Source organism: Onychostruthus taczanowskii, unplaced genomic scaffold (assembly GCF_017590055.1).
Source record: "Onychostruthus taczanowskii isolate IOZ18803 unplaced genomic scaffold, ASM1759005v1 scaffold87, whole genome shotgun sequence".
NCBI lineage: Eukaryota > Metazoa > Chordata > Aves > Passeriformes > Passeridae > Onychostruthus > Onychostruthus taczanowskii.
In genome coordinates, this window is record NW_024506662.1 from 1,921,836 (window position 1) to 1,942,090 (window position 20,255).

Consider the following 20,255-nt stretch of genomic DNA (forward strand, 5'->3'; position numbering starts at 1 on the left):
TTTCATTTATTTATTTTTTTTTAATTTACGAGCAGCCTCAGGGCCCTGTTTGCACTCTACTGGTCTAAACCGCCGTGGTACAACACAGCACAAAAATATACAGAAAAGCATGACATTCTCCTTAGTCCCAAACCAGCCAGTTCTTTCTGGAACATCAGTTGATGACATTCAATATTTTGTCAGCAGTGATATTAGATTAATATGACTTTTTTTCCTCCCAACACTTTGCTTTGGTACATTCCACAAAGACAAAAAGAACAAAAGGCCCAGCAAGGTAGTAAATCATACACAGAGTTTTGCTTAATTCTGACAGGTGAACCTTTAGGGTTATTTTTTCTCAATGATTTCCCTTAAGTATAGAAGACTACATAGGAAAATAGCTTATGTTAAAATAAAAATGAAAACTGTGAGACTTCTTTTCTTTGACTCTTATGTTACAGATCAAAAAGGTAACTGAAAGCTGGAAGCTTTCTTTACAATTCTTTCATTACAATTACAGTTGTCTTCTGAATATTATTAGTTTTGAAATACAGACCTCAGCAGCTCTGGATTATTTAAAAATAACCCACCTACCACCACATGATGCTATGGATAACTTCAAATCACTCAAACACAGCATCACATTAAAGACACATTGGTGTCAATGTTCTACTAAAACAAAACCCCCAGGAGAGAAATCCCTGAAGCTGATCCCTGAATCAGCTGGAACAGGTCTGGCACTGGTGGTTTGCCACCAGACAAAGAACAAAGCTACTTTTACCAATAAATCACTCTCAGGCTACCAATACATTGTATTTATATTTTAAAGCACCTGCAGCTACTCTAAAACTGAGCAGCAGCAGTGAGCAGGGCAATACTTACCATCAATGAGTTCTTCCTTTAATTTTGTTAACTCCTTCCTCATTTCATCTAAAATGTCCTAAAATGTGTCAGAGCATAAATAACAGATTAGCAAACAGGTCACTTTTGCCACCTGTAAATTTCTGTGGAGAGAAATCCAGAATTATCCCACTACAATTCTTCCCATTAATCCTCAACCCTTCTGAGAAGCATAACCAACCCCTCAGCTTCCAAGTTAATCCTCAAAACCTAAGGCATCCCTAGAACATTATTGGTGCAGGTACAATGCAGAAAAACCAGTCCCTGGAAGTGCCACAAATTGATTCCTGTAGAATTTATGAGAGGAGAAGGGATAAGAACGAGAAAACTTTGCTACAGGTGAAATGTGATGTGGAATGCAAAAAAAGGAGCTCACTAAACACCACAAGCCAAGGAACTATTCCAAGGGGGGGAAAAATGGTAATCAAGATATCAAGGTCCCAGTCCCAGTGGAATGTGATGGAATGAAGACAGAGTGCTGTCCCTGTTTGCTGTTTTTTCCATCCTTTGCTAAAAGCTCCTCCAGAACCACTCACCAGGCCAAAAGCCACTCTAGAACTACCTGCTGAACCAGGACCCACTCCAGAACCAACCAAAACTGATCCACAAACCAACCTAAAGCCAACCACCACGTGGAGACATGGTCTAGAAGCAAATAAAAGTTGCTACCAAAGTAGAAGTGGCTCTAGAATTACCCACTGAGCTGCAGCCTGCACCAGAATCTCTCTCCCCACTTGGGGATGATTGATCCAAACATGACCTGGAGATCCTTCAGCTCCAACTCCATAACTGCCACAGGATTCCTCTGCTCTTGAACTGCAGGGCTGCACAAAACGCAGCATCCCTGGGTGCTCTTCCACCACCAAACTTGTGACCACAGGTGCTCCCATGTGACACTAAAACATGGTGGTACTTGTTCTGCTAGGGCTGCCCCAAGAGCTTGCTGTTTGTTTGGATACAGAGAAGAGAAGGAAAGGTTTTCCAGGCAAAATGATTTCCTGTGTGTGCTGCCTAATGCAAGAGCAGGAACTCTGGGAGAAACTAACGGGGCTGTCCAAGCCTCCATCCCACAGCTCCAGCTCCTAAGAATACCGACACATGCCTGGGCAAAACTAAAGACTAGTAATTACTAAATCATTAACTTTGCAACTGACTAACAAAACAGTTAAAAGTTGGTATTGGACAGCTGCAAGTCCTTATATCCAGCTTCCAGAGCAACCTTTTTTAAAGCATTATGCACATACCTGCTTCAATCTGTCATAATCTAGACCTTCTGACTGTACTCCGTTGGCACTGGGCTGTCCCGTTGGTGTAGATTTTGGTCTGCAGCACAAAAACACATCCATGAGTTACTGGGTGCCCATTATTACAGGATACAGAAGAGATTCTCCCATCAAAATTGCTGATATTTGTCTAACAAAAACACAGTAAAAAATCAAAATGGAAAACAAAAAATGTGGGGAGTGGGAGGATGGGAAAAATCAAGCAGACCCAAAATACCACACAGAATAGAAAGCAACACCCAAGAATGTTTTCCATACACTGGAAATATTAATTACCATAAGAGTTATTAGTTCAAAACAAGAACTTTCAAAGCAGCAGACAGATTTCACTGTCAGTGGTTTCTGATTTCTTCATAATGGGCATGAAAAGCTGAATGTCCACAAATGTCACGTAGTTTCCTTTTTAAATTGCTTGCTCATTCAAAAGAGGGTCTCCCAAGGCAGCACTCCCTGACTAATGACTGCATCTTGATGCCGACTGTATGAATGCTGAGCAGTCACCCTGGGCATTTTCAACAGCTGACAGGCCCAAGCAACATTACCCAAGTCCTCTGCAACCTCAATTATTCCACCAGCTGCTTTCTAAAGCTACTGAAAGCAAATACTGTAACAGCAGCAAGATTTAGCAGGTGATACTTGAGAGGAAGTTCTAATGTTTTGTACTATGTCATATTTCATGTTTGCTTATGAAATACTCTCTTTTAGACATCAAAAACTTGCTTACCCAGATCACCTTGCATCTTTAACACAGATTCCAAAAGAAGGGCGTTTTCCTGCCTTTCCACTTCTCTTTCCTGATCCCCTCTTTCATTCCAGGGGTAATTCAGATTCATGGACTTAACTAGAGCTGTGAGCAGAGACAGAGCCTGGATGTTCACAGCATGAGTACCAAGAGTTCTCCCAAGAGGGAGGAAAGCTCTGATGTTCTCAAATATATTTTACATCTTGGCTAGCATTCTCCCTCCCTTACCTATAAAACTTCAAGCCAAAAAGAAGCTGTTGATAAAACTCCTTGACAACTCAAGGGGTTTCCCTGATGTTTAGAATTATCACGGTATGCTAATTTTAAGGGAGGGCAGAGTATAAAGTAGACTAAGCTGGGTCCTATTTCATTGCCCTTGCATGTGGCATCTCTGAACAAAATAGCCAGGCCTACACTCAGTGTGCCCCTTCAAAATTCCTACACAGGAGAAATTCATTCAGCACTGCATTTTTCTGCACTTGTTACGTGGGGGTGCAGACAGATTTACTGCCACAAAGGTGGACAGGAATGAAAAAAAGACTTTATTTACTACTTTGTTTTATAAAATCACTACCTTGAGCTTTCATGCATCTTCCCTTGCAAGACAGGAGTTTACCCATGAGGAAATTATCCCATTCTGCTGGTTTTGTTCATTAAGAGCTGAATGAACCCCACACTAGGTTGTCCTGTTGGCTTTTCCAACCTGACAGGACTATATTCTGACTTGCTAACTGAAGAACACCACTCAAAGTGAGGCTCCAGCAGAAAAGGGTGCACACATCAAAATGCTGGTTTGGTACTTGTTCTTCCCTAGGGATCACAAACCTCAACTGTCACAGCTGTAAAGACTTAAGTCCACACAGTTTAAATGTAAGTTCCCAGAGAGAAATTGCTAGTTACTAGTCTTGAAACACACCAAAATTAAACACACAATCCACCGAGTAAGACAGAAGATGAAATATTGAGTAAGATGATAGTAAAAGAAGTTGGAAAATAGAATTCACCTTGCAAACACCAGAGAACCTACTGTGTGCAATAATGCTATGAAGGCAAACCACAGTTTAGAATCTTTTACAGAACTTTTTACATGTTACAGTGCTTAGTTCAGAATAGAAGAATTCCTTGCTCAAGAACATTCATCAGCTGAGATGTCTGGCCATTGCTGTTTCATCAGGTACCTGGTATTTAAAGAGTCATTTGCAGTTTGCACCTGAAATTGTGAGGCCTGACCTACTCCAGACTGAACAGCTGACTTTTTCAGACAGTTCATGTATAGTTTCTGATCATTTCCACTGACTATAGCTCTGTTCCCACACAATATGGCATGACAGCATTTATCCAACATGACTGAAAAATATCCTCTTAAATGCAGCTCCTGGCAATTGGTAACAGACACCTACCTAGTGCCTTCCTTAATGGAAAATCCCAACCAATAATTTACTTTAATATTTTGTAAAAATTACTTATGAGTTTAATGTATTAATAAGGTGACTTCAAAGAAAAGCTCTGCACAAACTGACTTCTTCTTTTTCTTCTTATCTTTAGAATAAGAAGTCAGTTTTACCCACCATAACTATCTACTGCTTCTATCTGTTAAAAATCTCCACAGGAAAGCTTCTTTATGAACACTGCCCCTCAATCTTGACAATGTGCTCCCTTTTTCCTTTCCAAAATGCAACACATTCTTAATTCAAACACTGAAGCACCATAATTAGCAAAATAGATAATTTCTCATCTCAGGACGATCTAGCTGCGTTCCTCCCCAAGTTATCCTATTTTTTTTTTTCCTTTTTCAGCCTGAATGCAGTTGTCATTCAGGCAAACATTAACTACTGAAATTAAGTGAATAAAAACATCCCAGCTGTGGGATCCCAAGGTGGCTAAAGAGCTCTCCCGTGTGGTTTTTCATAGCATTGCCTAACAGGACAGGGAGGGAAGCCTGACAGTCCCTGACACACCTTCAACCAAGCATGCAAAGGAAAGATCTTATCCATGCCAACATGCAGAATACACCACCCAAGATAAGTAACTAAAAGGGGAACTTTTCATACAAAAAGATTAAGTAATCACCACAATGAGTGCCTTCATGAGAAACACAGCTGGAATTTGACTCAGTAATTCTGAAGGGCTCTGGAACACATTTACCTCTGGAAAGCTCTCAAAGCCTGAAGGGTTTCAATGTCAGTACTTTATGACCACTAGAAAGGGAAACTTAAGATCTCCAGCAAAAAAATACACATGATGTTAACCAACTTGTGAATACGTTCCAAGCAGAAACATTAATTTACGTTTACAAAGTCTTTAAACAAAAAGCAGATGTGAAAACACACCTAGAAAATTAATTCCTGTTCCTCTGTATCTAAACTTACAGTTTTGAAAACCTGCTTCCTAAAACACTGCAAATGGTCCACTAAATCCTGGCATATTCAAGAGGAATTTGTACCTTTGCAGGTGGAGACTGCCAGAAAACCAGTATTTTATATGAATTCATACCTGGTTCTTAAGCCATCTCAATTTGCCTTTGACAGCATCTGCTTTTAACCAGTCCAAAAGTGGGCTCAACTGGACAAACAAAATGTGGAGGAGGAGGAACCTGGTGGTGGCATGTGGTGATTACCAACCCATGTAGAAAAAGTCCAACCCTGAACGGGTCAGAGGGGTTATTAGGAAGTCTCAAATCCCAACAGGATGATACCTGTTTAATGAATCATAGAACCTGTTTTCAGAAGCAAGCAGATTTTTCCATGGAGATTCCCGTCTACTAGGGGGAGAAACACTACCTTTAAAAGCTATTATAGGTCTTCATTTTGTTCAGTTTCAGCACCTTAAACACCATGGGATTTCAGTAGATTCAAGAGTTCTACTTGCATATTCAGGAAATATTAAAAGCCCACAGCTTAAGTCTTCTCTTCTTGCTCCAAAAAGCAAAGGCCTGATTTTAGACAGGACACTAACTTGTTTTAAAATACTCAATATTCACTCTGAATAACAACAATTTCATCTTCTACCTCTGTGGAAGCTCTGAACAGAAAATTTTGCTGACTTGCCAGTTTCTTTAGAGTGATTTGCTTAATCCCTGTGAGTGACTCCCATCCTCCCTGCAGAGGTCAGGAGCAGCTCTCCAGCCCTACCAGGTGAAAGAAATCCCCTCCTGGCAAATACAGTGTTAGTGTTCCAAACTGCAGCTCCCCTTGACTAAACAAAGCTAGTTTAACAAGCTGCTTGCTGAGAGAGACTCGGCAAGTTGGCAAATGCAGAGAGTTAAGAAAAATACAAAGATACTCAAGAGAGACTTCTTCTAACAGCTTCTCTTTCTGTGAAATTTTCCTCATCCTGGCAGAGCAAGCCGTCAACACTGACTAGAAAATTGTATCAGCAGGACTAAAGTATGTGCTACGGCACCTTCCTGCAGGTTATGACAGCACTGGGAAAGAATACTGACGTTAAATAAACACAGAATTCTTATTTTGGATTAGAGTATATACCCAGGGAAGCTCACATCAAGGTAAATTCTATCTGCATTTTCCACTGGCTGAATGAAGACAAAAGCTTGATGGAGAGAGTGCCCCAATAAATCTAAGAGATATCTTAAAAATCCTCTGTACTCCTCTAGGTCAGAAAACATTTTTAAACAGACCTCAGCAACCTCTGAATTTCACCAGCTGGAAAAAGATCAGAGAAACTGGAAGTATGAAACAGTTTACAAAAACCTACTGCTGTAGGGGCTGGTAGAAGAATCAAGACTTCAGAACATCCCAGACTCCCCAAAAGACTCAGATATCCAGAGTTGCCCTACTTATTAATCCCTTTACCCTATGGATAAGCAATTTGAGCAAAGTATCTACAGCCACAGGGCCGGGTGAGCATCTGCCTCACACAATATGAATCTAAAATGCTCTTTAGGATTCCTTACAGCAATTATTTCTGTAACATGTTCCCCCTCAATGCCACATTTTGAAGCAGATCAAAGTATCAGCACAAGAGACCTTGGTCAAAGCAGGTCAGACCTCCTGGGAGGAGGGGGAGAGGGCAGGGGAAAGCCAAGGCCAAAGGTGATGCAGTATTTTATTACACTGACAGAGCAGCAGAGAGAACATCACCACCAATGGCACCTGCTGCTCGACAAAAAACAAAGCAAGCAACCAGGAGCAAGGCTGCAGACACCTCAAACTCCTGGATTTATTCTAAAGGAGAGAAAGACACTGAGAGTGTTTAGTGTTGCATTTTAGAACTGAAGACCCCAAGGGCAACCTCAACTATGAGTGAGGCCACTCAGAGAACAATTGTTTTTAATACTCTGATCACCCAATCTTCTATAGCTGTTTCCAACAGGCAGATTTTAATGGGGATTCAAGTAATTTCAAACCCAGCATTCCCAAGTTGAACATGTTCTCTTGTTTTCTCTCAAGAAATTCAGGTAACTTCCTCAGGTTATCAGGGGTCAGAACCCTTTAACCTCTGTGTACACAATACACAGGAATGCTAAATGAACCACAAGCCTTTTATTTAAAGTAAATGACAATTAAATACACCTCCAAAAACTGGCTAAAGCAGCCTTTTCACTTACTGAAAATGCCTTCCAAAACACTCCCTGCCTACCAGAGTTCCAGCTGACAAGTTACCAAAGACTGGCTGATGCACTGAAGGATGTAAAGCATTTCTATACTTCTTTAGGATGGACTTTCTTAGACTGGTACAAGAGCTACTGAAAATTGTCACAGAGTCAAATCTTACCAAGACAACTTAAATATCCACAAAGGCATTCTGTGAGTGGCAGAGAAATGAAAAAAACCCCATTCTCTAAATTTACTACTGAACATGTGAACTGCAGCACTGAATTCGGTTTCACCTTGCAGGAAATTTCAGACTTCAAATAAAAAATTAAACATTGCTGTAGGCAAATATAGACATTATTAATTCAAGTTATACACCAGCCATTGTTAAAAGAAACTTTTTTGGGTAAAACTTTTGCTTTTGCTGTAAAAATTTTCTCTTATTAGCATTCTCCAAAAGTAACTCTTCATTCCTACTTAAAACTGCAAAAGCAGTTTCACAGCAGCAATTTTAAACCCATAAAGGTGATCTTTACAAAAATTTCTTTTATTAGAATTCTCCAAAAGCAACTCTTCATTGCTACTTAAAACTGCAAAAAAGCAGTTTCACAGCAGCAATTTTAAACCCATAAAGGTGATCTTTACTATTCTAGTCCATTATCTTCAGCAGCATGTGCAACAAGAACAAATGTAAGGAAAAAGCAGCTGGTACAAAAGGGGAGTACCTGGAAATAACAGGTGACTTGCTTCCATTCACTGTATTTGTCCTTTCCCAAGGCTTTCTTGTTAGTTCTGGAAAACAGAGTGAGGAGATGAAAAATTGTCTTTTTCTATCCATTGTGTCATTTATGTGAGGGAACTTCAAGCATCTGGCAACTCAAGTCAGCTGCTTGGTGTTTTGCTCTTTTTACTACATTGCTTCAGCTCTTTCACATTAAGATACCTCTTGTTGTATTCATCTGTGAATGCATCAAGTGAGAGCATCTTGAAGTGTCACTGGTCTCCCAGACACTGTAAATGCCATTTGATTCTCTATCCAGCTAGGAGAAGGTCTGCCTATACTTTATAGGCATTGGATTTTTTTATAGGTATTTATAGGTATTGGATGGCTTCAGTTGTGAAACATGGAATTCTGTAACCAGTCAGCTGCAAATACTTGAGGAATAGGTTTCTAAGCCAAAGGAGTTTTCCTGAACCCTTAATGACAGAAAATTATTTCAGTGCCAGTTTCAGTGATGTGCCAGCAGACACAACCTGACACAACTAAGTATCTTTCAGCAACAAGAAAGAAGGTTCATTCCTCACAATCTGCTTCTGTAGTGTGGATTGTTATTACTATTATTTCTGTGGATTGTTATTACTTGCTATCATTACTTACTCAGGACTTCAGTGTGCCAGTGATCTTATCAGTCTTCACTTCAGATTTGCAGTTTGTTTGGTCTGCTCCCTTTCTTTCATACTGCTTAGCACTGCTAAGCTGGGCAAGCAGAGAGGCAGAAAGGCCTTTTAGAGTCTCTTATTGACCAGAAAATTCCCTGGGATGCAGCTGGACACTGAGAATATCTAAATTGCAAAAATCTGCCAGCACAGCCTGTAACCCAGCCAAGTACAGGTTATTTATGCTAGTAATAAGCCTTGAACTTAATTTTATACACCAGTCTTCAGGACTTGTCCTGCCATAGGAGTTATTTTAGCAGGATTTTGGCTATATCTGCAAAACTGAGAAACTTCTGCTATGGCTGCAGCTTGCTCAAGGATGCTAAGCATTCCTCTTAAAATGCTTTAAAGACCTGTTCCAGTGATGAGGCTCAGCATCACCAGATTATCTCACAGCCAGAAACAAAGAAAATTTCTCAACTGGAAGGGAATGGCCAAATTCTGAATGCATTTGACATTTTAACAGGTTTGATGAGGCTTCTTATCATCACCAATTAAAGGAACCACTTCCACTGGTTTTAATTTCCTTCTATTTGGGCCTATATTATCAGAAGTGTTCCAAAAGCAATCATTTTCCCAAGGCTAATGTCCTTTCTGTTTATCAGAATGTGTTTAATGGAATGAAGCAGACTCTCTTAAAAGAAGAGGAAAAAAAGGGATGTGTGTGTGAGAACCTTGATTTGTGTGATGTCATTTATTTCCTTGCAGTCTGACTTCTCTAGATGAGTGCCTGTATCTCAATAATAAGTTTGCCAGTTATTTCCACCTGGACACACAACTCCTAGCACTCACTCCTTTTTATTCCCCAGCCAGGTGTCACCTGGGTTTTGTTCACACTACAGCAATGGTTTTCAGTATTAAGGTTTGCACATCATCAAGTGGTTGAATCATCTAGAGGAGAAGTGCACACATGGGCAAGCAATCAGCAGAGGAAGCTGGAACAGACTGAAAGCTGGTGTATTCATTATCCAGTTACTTCATTTCTGCTTCCACTGCCTTTTGGGATGACAGACTGCAGGGTTATATGGCACAGCCCCCTCCTTTTGCAGGTATGTACTGAGAGGTGGCCAGGGAAACTGAGGGTACAGCAAGGTACTACTACAGGACAGGAAAAGAAAGTCTTGAGTGTCTCTTGAGAGACAATAATTTACAGTATGAATACATACTCATGCTGACAGTACCTCTGCAGAATGTGTAAGTTTTCCTTACTGACTGCAGCAGAGGTGTTGGCTACACAGCTCCAAACACTGCCTCTTCAGCAGAGGGATCATGGACAAAGAATTTCAGCACTCTGCATTTATATTCTTTATTCACTTATGTTCTTTTTATTCAACATCTTCTGAACCCGGACCCATTCTACAGCAAAACCCCAGCTGTAATCATGGGAGAAGAGGCAGGCTCCAAAATCCAGCAGAGCTGACAGAGATTTGTCACTAGATTTTAGCATTACAGAGACCCAGAGTTCACAAACCTGAGCTACTTACCAGGTGTGCTTGTTGAAGAAACCTTAGAAGATGAAGACTCTGATTCTTCCTGATTAAAATGGAGAAGAGAGGGAATAGGGAGAGAGGAGGGAAGGAGAAAAATAATCTTTATAATCTGTTGGATTCACAAGAATCAATCTCAACTGTTTAAATATTTCTTTCAGTTTATATATATATATATATATATATATATAAATATATATAATAGTTCTGTAAGAATCAATCTCAACTATTTAAATATTTCAGTATATATATATATATATATATATATAAAATGGTTCTGCTCAACTGTATACAGAAAAGAGCAAGCACTTCACAGAGTAGTGGTTATACAGTAAAGTATAAATAATCTCTTGTACATCACTGGAATCTCTCTGAGTTCTGCTCAACTGTATACAGAAAATGAGCAAGCACTTCACAAAGTAGTGGTTATACAGTAAAGTATAAATAATCTCTTGTACATCACTGGAATCTCTCTGATAATCCTTGTAATATAATGTGAATCAGATAAAATTTCTCAACTCACAGCTTTATCTTCTTTCTGCTCTGGTTCTGTTGATCCCTTTTCAGCAATTCTTCTCCTGTAAGCAGAGACAAAAGTTACCAAGCTCATCATGGCTTTAAGATGGAAGAATGTTGTTTACTGCAATTAAAGACTTATACAGCCTCATGAAAATTAAGTGTTTTAAGAAGTACTTTCAAAACACCTTCAAAGGCAAAGCCCTCCTGCCAAAGCAACAGTGCAATTTGAAATCTGCATGCCCTCCCTTACTGCTGCACAAAGGCTTACACAGAAGTACTGGATTACACTCAAATAAAAATGGCTATTGATGAAACATGATCAGCTTCCCAAAGCAACCATGGGCTGCTCTCCACCTGATCCTCAGCCAGCTGCAAGCAGGCACCCCAAACCCCACCTGTGTGATGACTAAGCAGCTGGAGCAGAGCAGGACCAGCTCCTCACCTCCTGGCCAGCAGGGCACTCATTTCTTCCATCAACCCACTGCCTCCCAAGGGAAGGGGTCCATTTCCACGGCCACCGTCTGTTTTGGATGAAGCAGAGCCTCCTCCTCCTCCACTCGAACTGGAGGAGTCTTCACCCTTCAGAGCACACAAAAAGACAGCAGATGTGCCAACAGAACGAGAGCTGACTTCATGAAACCAGCAAAGCTCACGTGCAAGAAAGGCACAAGCGCATAAAGAACGGCACGGGCTGGCAGCACATCCTGTGATGCTTTTTTCTTCGTGAATTAAGCCTACCCCCAATGCCTCGATCCTGCTGTTGACCTTGAACAAAGGTTAGGAGCGGGGACAGGAACGGGAAAGAGAAACCGGAGTTATATTTACCCGTGAGACTTTCCTAAGTTTGGCTCCAGCAAGCGCAGCTGCTAGTCCAGTTAAAGGGCGATTATCCTCGGACACGAATCCCGCTGAAAATCCAGAGGCTGGCAGGGGGGGAGCCGGAGGTGGCAGGGGAACGGGAGGGGCCTGGCTGGGCAGCGGAGGAGGCGGCGGCGGCGGCGGGGGAGGCCCCGAGGGTGGCAGTGGAGGAGGTGGCGGAGGGCCAGGAGGAGGTGGGGCTGCTACTGAAGACTGAGCTGGGCCAGGGGGCAGGGGAGGTGGAGGAGGAGGTGCAGGTGGTCCTTGGACAACACCTAGTGTCAGAGAGAAAACAAACAGAGGGCATTAAGGATTTAGAAAACAAAGCTCTTACTTCCATTGAAATGGTGGCTCTTTTGCTCAGTCTATGAGACATTAAAACTGGTAAGATACTGGGCAAGGAAACACTGCATTTCAGCAGAAGCATTCTTATCCAATGTACTTAAAAAATTACACAGTATCCTGTGAAAAATCAGACAGTTCCAGGGATGTTTACATGAAACCCCTCCAGTCAGGTTCTGTGCTGCAACCAAGAACAGCTTTACACCAGGAAACAGGCAGAGAGTGAAGTCAGGCATGAGCATCGCAGCAGGAGGAACAACAGGGTGTGCTCACGTGGTGCTGAACAGCATCTCACTGCATTAACAAGCACTAACACACCACCCAAACATCTGAACCCCTGAACTGTTTGCATGCCAATGCTGATTTCTAAGCTGTATGTAAATCTTTCCTTTAAAATAATTCCAGCAATCAACTTTCATAATTTAATACAAACAGTAATTAGTGAGTTAGAAGACTGACGTGTTTCAAGCTAATGGGAAGAAGCCCTTCTATTTTTTACCTATCACTCTTTTACTTATTTAAATTCACACTGTTATCCAAATACAAAGTGTACTTTGAAAAAAGAATATTCTCATGATCATTGCATTATTATTATTATTATTATTGGAAGAGTTTTAAGAAATCTTGACATAGACAACAGCTCCACACCTCCACAGATCCTACCTCTGCCTCACCAAAACCACCATAAGGCAGAAAAAATACTGCACAACTACCTTAATCTCTAAAGGCAGGAATTTCACATACGAGTCTTCCTAGTTTCCTACTCTGCTAACCACTGCAGAAATTCAAAAGCCTGTTAAACCCTCTTGGCATCACTCACTGTCCGAGTGCACACTTTTATTCCATACTAGAAGTGAGGCCATTCACCCTATTTCCACTCCATCCCAAAGCAGCTCAGACCTCCATTTCAGACAGGAGGATATAAACAGGGTCCACTCTGCATGGCTTGTACCAGGCTGCTTATCCCCCAGGAGCTTCAGCCCACACCTTTGGAGCTACTGCAGAGTTCTGTACAAAGACCTACATCTATTAAATCCACCTAAATCTGTTAAATCAATATAAAAGCAGGATCCAGGTTAACAAAGACATGTATTACCATGTAAAACGTGTTTCTGTCTTATTGGTGGAGTGTTCGTTAAGGCTGTCACCTGCTTAATCAAACTTTTTGTCCCAAGTCTTCTTAGCTACACCGGTAAAGTACTGCAGAAAGACCTGTCTCTCTGTATCTAAATACACACATATCGTGCACACAGCAATATATCAAAATACAACCACTGCCCAGAAAGAAATGCTGTAGGTGTCACACATTACTTTCTAAATTTGAATTATTCCTTACTGAAGGTTATTCACATGTCCAAAGCCACACATGTGCTCCTCTATGTTGGCTGCCATTAGGAAACTAATGATCTATGAACTAATGAAGCGGTAACACCACTTCCCAAACAAACCAACAGTGCAGGGTTTACCAAGCAAGAATTTGACCAACTCTGTTCTCAAAAGGCGAGTTCTTAAGAAATCGGAGTTTTACTCATGACAGGCCACAGAGCATGGGCTCCTAGGCACGGAGCTCTTCCATTTCCCTTACCCCAGCTGTGTTTGGCACTGGGATCAGCGCAGCCTGGGAAGCACTGTGCCCATGCCCGGGGCAGTCAGGGCTCTGACCCCCGTGCCTAGCGCATTAGTAGCAATAACAGAAAGCCTTACCCTGCTGGCTCGGAGCTTCAACCGGCTGAGAGGCTGCCTGCAAGACTGGCTCAGAAGCAGAGGAGTCTCCCAGCACAGAGTTTAGAGAGTTCTCAACAGAGGCAGGGGTAGCTGCAGAGGGAGAAGGGAGAACACTAGGCTTGGATGAGGGAGTCGAGGCATTCGGGGAGTTGGGAGAAGGAGAAGCTTGAGGCCCAGAGAGTGACAGAGGCGGAAAGGAAGGCAGTGGGGGGGGAGGAGGTGGCGGAGGCGGCGTTGGACCTGAGGTAGAAGGTGAAGGAACCGGATAAGCCAGGTTTTCAGGAAGCCCGTTAGGAGCCGTGGGAGACGTGGACGGCTGGGTCGCCGCGTTGGAAGCCGACACCGGGAGGACGGGTCTCGGGCCAGTGGCTTTGCCTGGTGGGCTGCTTATCATGACCGGAGGAGACGGGGGCAGGGGGGCGAAACTGGGAGCGGCCCAGGCCGCGGGCTTGGTGCTGGGAGGCAGAGTGGCCGCGGCACCGACGGGAGAAGGGGGCCGAGAGCTTTTGTTGAGCGGACGAGGAACCGTAGCGTAATGGGGGAGAACGGGGTGGAAAGCTGAGCCTAGGGATGTAGCAAAACGTGATGCAGAGTGCCTTAGAGGCGGTGTAGGGGGAGTGGAAGTCGGTGGTGCAGAAGTCACTACAGCGTACTCCGGTGTGGCCTCGGCCATTGGCGCTGAGACTGCTTTTGCATATGATGGAGGAGGTGCTGAAGGAGGCTGGCAACTGGAGTATTCAGGAAGTGGAGTGCTATACGGGGAGTTGTCGAAAGATGGAGCTGGACAGAAGATGGAAAGCAGCAGCAAAGGCAGGATAAAAAAAGGAGAAAGAGAAAAAGGGAGCTAATGAAGCAACAAAACCAGCATTCAAACAAAATGTAAAAACGTAGACTACAGTTAGTACCAGAGGATTAGGCACAAGTGCAAATACTGTTAGGAAAGTTTTACATATTATCAACAGCTGCTCTTAAATTTTACCAACTCTTTTTGTGCCAACATTTGAATTTACAAGTACGTTCTAGAGAAAGTTTCTCAAATCCCATCTGTGAGATGGGTTAGATATAGAGTTGAGCAATCAGTCTTTTACCAGCTTTTATTTTCTTGTTTGGTTGCAAACTGCAAGCAAAGGTATTGATCTTAACATTTGTTTCAACTCCACTAATAAAACTCCTACCATAGGCAGCAAGTGTCATCTCTCTATTCCCCAGAAAAAGCTGAATAGCAAATATTGAAAGTACTGGGAATAAAACTACCGATAAATTCCTCTGCTCTAAAATGACTTACACAGTATTCCTTGACTTTCACCATGAGCTGACTTATGTAAATTGAGTTTGAGACTGAAGAACAACCAAGCACTTGACTAATGTTCCATTATATTACCAAAATGAGAAAGCTTTCAATTATCACTGGATACATTTCCACAGGCAGTGCATTATCTTATCTACAAATACATACAACACATTTCACTGAAATGTTACTACAATAATAGATTAACCAAGACTTCAGACTGAAAAGCACTTCTCACACTATTACTTTGCCTTATATAGCAACATACCTTCTATGCTAACACACTCAACCTGATACCTTTTTGGGGTTTTTTCCCCCAACTTATGTAAGGACAATACATTTGTTGAACAGAGCAAACAATGATATTTAGAAAGTTTAACTCATCACACTTCAACCAACGTTGGAGGTGCCCAAAATGATTCAAGTTCTTCCACACAATCAGAGAGAATGGCAACGGAGCGAGCAAAGAATACAAAAAAAATTTGTTTCAGAATTAATGGAAAATTATGACAGGAAAGTCAAATATCTTGGACTTCTTGCCATAAAAAAGGGAATTCCAGCGAAACAAAGCCTGAAATACTGCCTGTTGCTACACAGCTGTACACACTTGCCATTTGTTGGTTCTCTCACACTCCATCACCCAAACACAAAGAGCAGTCTGGTGGTAGAACACGCTCGGGTTTTGAAATTCTTACCAGCATTTGAAATTCTTCTCTCTCTTTCCCATTCCAACTGTTCCCTTTCCAACTGTTCTTGCCGTTCTCTTTCTTGCCTCTCCCGTTCGAGCCGTTCCAGTCTCTCGCGGTCCTGCCTCTCCTTCTCTTGTCTCTCCCTTTCCAGGCGCTCTTGCCGTTCCCTTTCCTGCCGTTCTCTCTCCAGCTGCTCCTGCTCCAGGCGCTCTCTTTCCAGTCTTTCCCTTTCCAGCCTCTCTCTCTCCAGCCTCTCCCGTTCCATCCGTTCACGATCCAGCCTCTCCCGTTCCAGCTCCTTCTGCCTCTGCTGCTCTTGCAACTGTCTGCAATGGTGAGAAAAGGAAAAGACTAAGTTGCAAAGGGAAAACCAAAAACATCAGGCAACTGCTCAAAGGACAAGGAGATGAACTAATCAACGATCCTGGCAGCAGCGAGAACAAAAGCACAGCATTTGTACCTACCTGGAAGTCTTAATCCTAACATGCCACTTTTCTGAGCTGGATAATAGTTTTATTATGTTTACAGTAAAAAGAATCACATATCTGATTTCCTCTTAACTAATTGAACATTCTGAGAGACAGACTTCAAGAGGTAAGAATAGAAAGCTGATGCTGCTAATTTACTAACTGATACAATCTTCCCAGTTTGGGATATGGAGTTACATTTGTTCTTTGCACGGTATTTTATACTCAAAGCAGTGAATAGAAGTACAGTGAAATAGCAGTAACGCAAACACTCATTAAAAAAAATAAACACCTCAAATAAATTATGGTTTTTGGATTAACTAGTCGGGTAGAATTTATCCATATTTTATAGAAGCATCAAAATGCACACATGTCCATCCCCACTTGCATCTTAACAGACACACACACACAGCTGAGCTGGCAACAACACGAGAACACCCTGAAGGCACAGGAAAAATGGACATGGTCAAAAAAATCCAGGGTGCAGCAGCCAAGGAAACACTGCAGGGAGCTGGCAGGGTTTCCAGCTCATGGGAGGCTTTGCAAAGCAAAGCAGAGAGGGGGAAGATGTGAAGAGGAGGAAAACAAGTAAAAGCCAGGCAGTGGAAATACCCTAAGGGTAAGAAGAAACCTTGCAAAATTCTCTGCCAGAGCCACTGGGTTGGCTGAAAGGACTTTCCTGAAAAAAAAAAAAGGCACTGGGAAAAGCTATATACCACCTGTCTGATCCTTTCTTCTCAACTTTTTCTATATTTTCTTTAGGTTTTTTTAGAGCTTTTAAAAAGATTTATCTTCCTATTTGGTTAAAATACAGCTTCTTGATTTTCAAAGCTTTTTCATCTCTTGGGGATAACTCAGTGATGAAACAAAAATTAGGCTGATCCTCCTCCCAGCTGTGGCCAGTACGTTCCTGTCAGTACACAACACTGAAAATGTTCCTAGTTGTTGTTCTCTATTTAATTCTTGTTAAAAAAAAAAAAAAAAAAACACAACACTGAAAATGTTCCTAGTTGTTGCTCTCTATTTAATTCTTGTTAAAAAAAATGAAACCAAAACAAAACCAAAAACATTACAGTTAGAAAGAAAATCTTGTCTACAAAGCACAGAGCCATTTTTTCTGCCATGTTTCAGATGCAAACTGATGACAGCATCTCAACAAACACAAAGCACAGCCAGCTCCTAACTACAAAGCAGAGAGAAGACCTGAATTTTGACACCTCAAGCTACCAGATGTGTGTTTTCTATACTACGCCACTGGGCAATTTAATTTGGACAATGATTGGCAATATTATGCTGTATATGTAGAGTCACAAGGACAGAATTCTGAAAAGGAAAGGAACTTCAGCTCTTTCACTCCTTTCCATGCCCAGAAAATACCAACATCACTGCAAACTCCATGTCCATGAACTGTTGTTATTGAAATCCATCCAATTTTCAGACCATTGTTTTTCCTTTACAGACAAAAAAAATTATAAATTTTGAAATTTCATTATTTCTGTAACAAAATAAGTTCCTGTTATGCACAACAAAATGACTTTTTTCACTACTTAACTCATTACCCAAGAGAAACAAAAAACCTGTTCTGCTCCTTTACCATTTCTTCCTTCACTCAGCCATAAACCAAAGGTGTAAGAGCAGTCACTATGAAACCAGAGCTGCAACTCAGCTTGTTAAATGACTGACTTTCAGCATCTCAAGTCCACTAAAAAGTCTGGTGATTGACCCATACATAGTTGGGACCAGTAGAGGAGTTCTATAAATGTTAATATAATACAATATAATATAATGACTATAATAAACCACAGAAATATTACTTTAATACCTCCAAGAGATATTAAAAATATTTTTGATGTTACAGTTTTGCTTGTTCTGTGCAAAACAAATTTGACTATGTGCTCTTTTTTCCCCTCAGATAAAACCTATTACTAGAGGGAAACAGAGTTTTCATCAAGGCTAACTTCAGCTTGGTCGCATTAAAATTCTTTTTCTTTTTTCATAAAGGAGAGGTGGATGCACATGTTTGTATCTAAAAGACTGTTCAGAGCAGAAGACAACACTGACAGACTCCAAAGCAGCTTTGTTTATTTTCGTCATTCTTTTGCATTCATTTGCCAGAAATGAGCATATTCTACCTACAAATGTACACTCCGTTCATCCTAAACCTAAAATGTAGATATGGCATTTGGGATCATAAACATTTCACGTTATATTTAGCTTATAATACTGGAAGGTATCAATTCCCTGGGTTTAACAACACATCAAGCAACTGCCAGAAAATTTCTTTTGCTTAAGTTCTCCATTTCTTCCCAGAAATAGAAGCTCAATATAGGTCACTCCTCACACGAGGGCAGCATTGCCAAGGCTGTTTTGCAATAAGCCATACCAAGAGCTCTGCCATAATTTCGTATTTCCATAAGCAACCTGGTGCTCGTCACAAAGCTCCTTAATATTTAGTTATTTAGGGCAGCAAGGATGATGGCTGATTATGAAGAATTACTGATGGATCTTATAATTCCAACTAACCTGGGAATAAAATTGGCAAATCAAACTCAACTGAAGTGAAGCAGTGCAGAGAGATGGAAATATCTGCTAAATGAATTTACACAGTGCTGGACTTTGGGCTGCCTATGGACCCAGGAGTGAGATTTAAGGGTTACAACAGGCAGCTCTACAATAACATCCATTCATTGATGTGTCCTGTCCAAAAACCTCAACCAGATGCTAGACAAGAAGAAAGGATTATGGAGCAGTACAGAAATAGCACCACCCTGCCTCACAATCCCTGCATCCCTGCTCCCACCTCAAAACAGGGAGAACAGCAGAACTGAAAAGATGCGAAGAGCAGCAGAAAACTGTTACCAAATGTACCCAACACCTTCCATTTAAAAATAATTTAGAAAGCTGTAATTCTGCATTCTGGGAAAGACAACTGGAGCTGTATGAAATCCTGAGTGGGATTTCATACCCACTGGGGACACGTGATGGGGACACCCCTTCACAACAGCTGGGAGGGAAGAGTGGATGCAAATCACGAGAGCACAGCTCAAAAAGAAAAGAGCAGCCCTGCACATCAGGCAGATGAGCTATGGAACTCCTTGCCAGAGTGATTCGAAGAAAGAGCAGGAAAAAGCCCACAGGGGGAAAAAAAAAAACAAACCAACAACCATGGGAAATCATTTAGAAAACAGAAACTCCATCATGCAGAAGCTGTTGAAGCAAGGGATGCCCAGAGGATGGGAGAGCAGCACAGGGAAGCATCCCAGGTGTTTGGCCTGGCCCAGAAGGGTTTGTGCCATAAGAAAATGCATCTAAGGGTTTAAATTTAGTCTGAAGCAAAAATTATTTCAACTGGCAATGAACACTATCAAATTATATTGGCTAAATAAAGACAGTGAAATAACCACTTTTATCCACACAGGACCTGAATAACAAAGTACTCATTATTTAGTAATATTGAGTAAGGCAGTATTTAACTTTTTTTTTTTTTTTGGTATAAGAATCCACATTTCCCATTTCTCCAGAAAATAAAAGGAATAAACCCAGAATTTTTTACCAGGAACAAAGTCAAGCACTTTGCTTACAGTACAAAAGCTCTACCAAGAGAGGGCAGCAAAATGCCTTGCAAGCATATCTTATACATATGAGATTAAATACACCATTGTTGAGAATACTTTCTCATCACATGTCACTGAAGCATCCCTTTGTCAACAAAGAAGAAAAAAAAAGAAGCCAAACCAACATGCAAACAAAAAAAAATAAACCCCAACCCAACAAAAAAAACCCCACACCTCAAAACTCACTACACTTCTGCTGTCATTTTAACAATTTATTAAACCTTTTGAATAGCACACCAAAAGGTGCACAGGTCAGAAGACCAGTATGCCAGTAATGCAATCAAGTTGCTTTAAAAAATCTTGATAAGCAAGGAAGAATTCCATAAGCTACACACTAGATCTTAGCAAGTGTTACAGTTGTAGCTGAAAAAG

At 41.3% G+C, this 20,255-nt stretch overlaps 1 protein-coding gene across 12 annotated transcripts in view; it reads right to left on the reverse strand.

The window, feature by feature from the left end:
• ENAH (ENAH actin regulator) overlaps nucleotides 1–20,255 on the reverse strand; it is a 91,943-nt gene that overhangs the window by 3,330 nt on the left and 68,358 nt on the right. For 3 of the 12 annotated variants that reach the window (XM_041425073.1, XM_041425072.1, XM_041425076.1), the window contains 10 exons: nucleotides 15,809–16,128; nucleotides 13,805–14,605; nucleotides 11,726–12,033; nucleotides 11,343–11,479; nucleotides 10,905–10,959; nucleotides 10,379–10,427; nucleotides 8,183–8,249; nucleotides 5,600–5,662; nucleotides 2,124–2,202; nucleotides 862–919 (listed from right to left, as the gene is read on the reverse strand). In XM_041425073.1, coding sequence (XP_041281007.1) covers nucleotides 862–919; nucleotides 2,124–2,202; nucleotides 5,600–5,662; nucleotides 8,183–8,249; nucleotides 10,379–10,427; nucleotides 10,905–10,959; nucleotides 11,343–11,479; nucleotides 11,726–12,033; nucleotides 13,805–14,605; nucleotides 15,809–16,128 — 1,937 coding nt within the window. Of the gene's footprint in view, nucleotides 1–861; nucleotides 920–2,123; nucleotides 2,203–5,599; nucleotides 5,666–8,182; nucleotides 8,250–10,378; nucleotides 10,428–10,904; nucleotides 10,960–11,342; nucleotides 11,480–11,725; nucleotides 12,034–13,804; nucleotides 14,606–15,808; nucleotides 16,129–20,255 lie in introns of all 12 variants that reach the window. The other 9 variants (XM_041425079.1, XM_041425078.1, XM_041425075.1 and 6 more) reach the window with 6 other exon arrangements.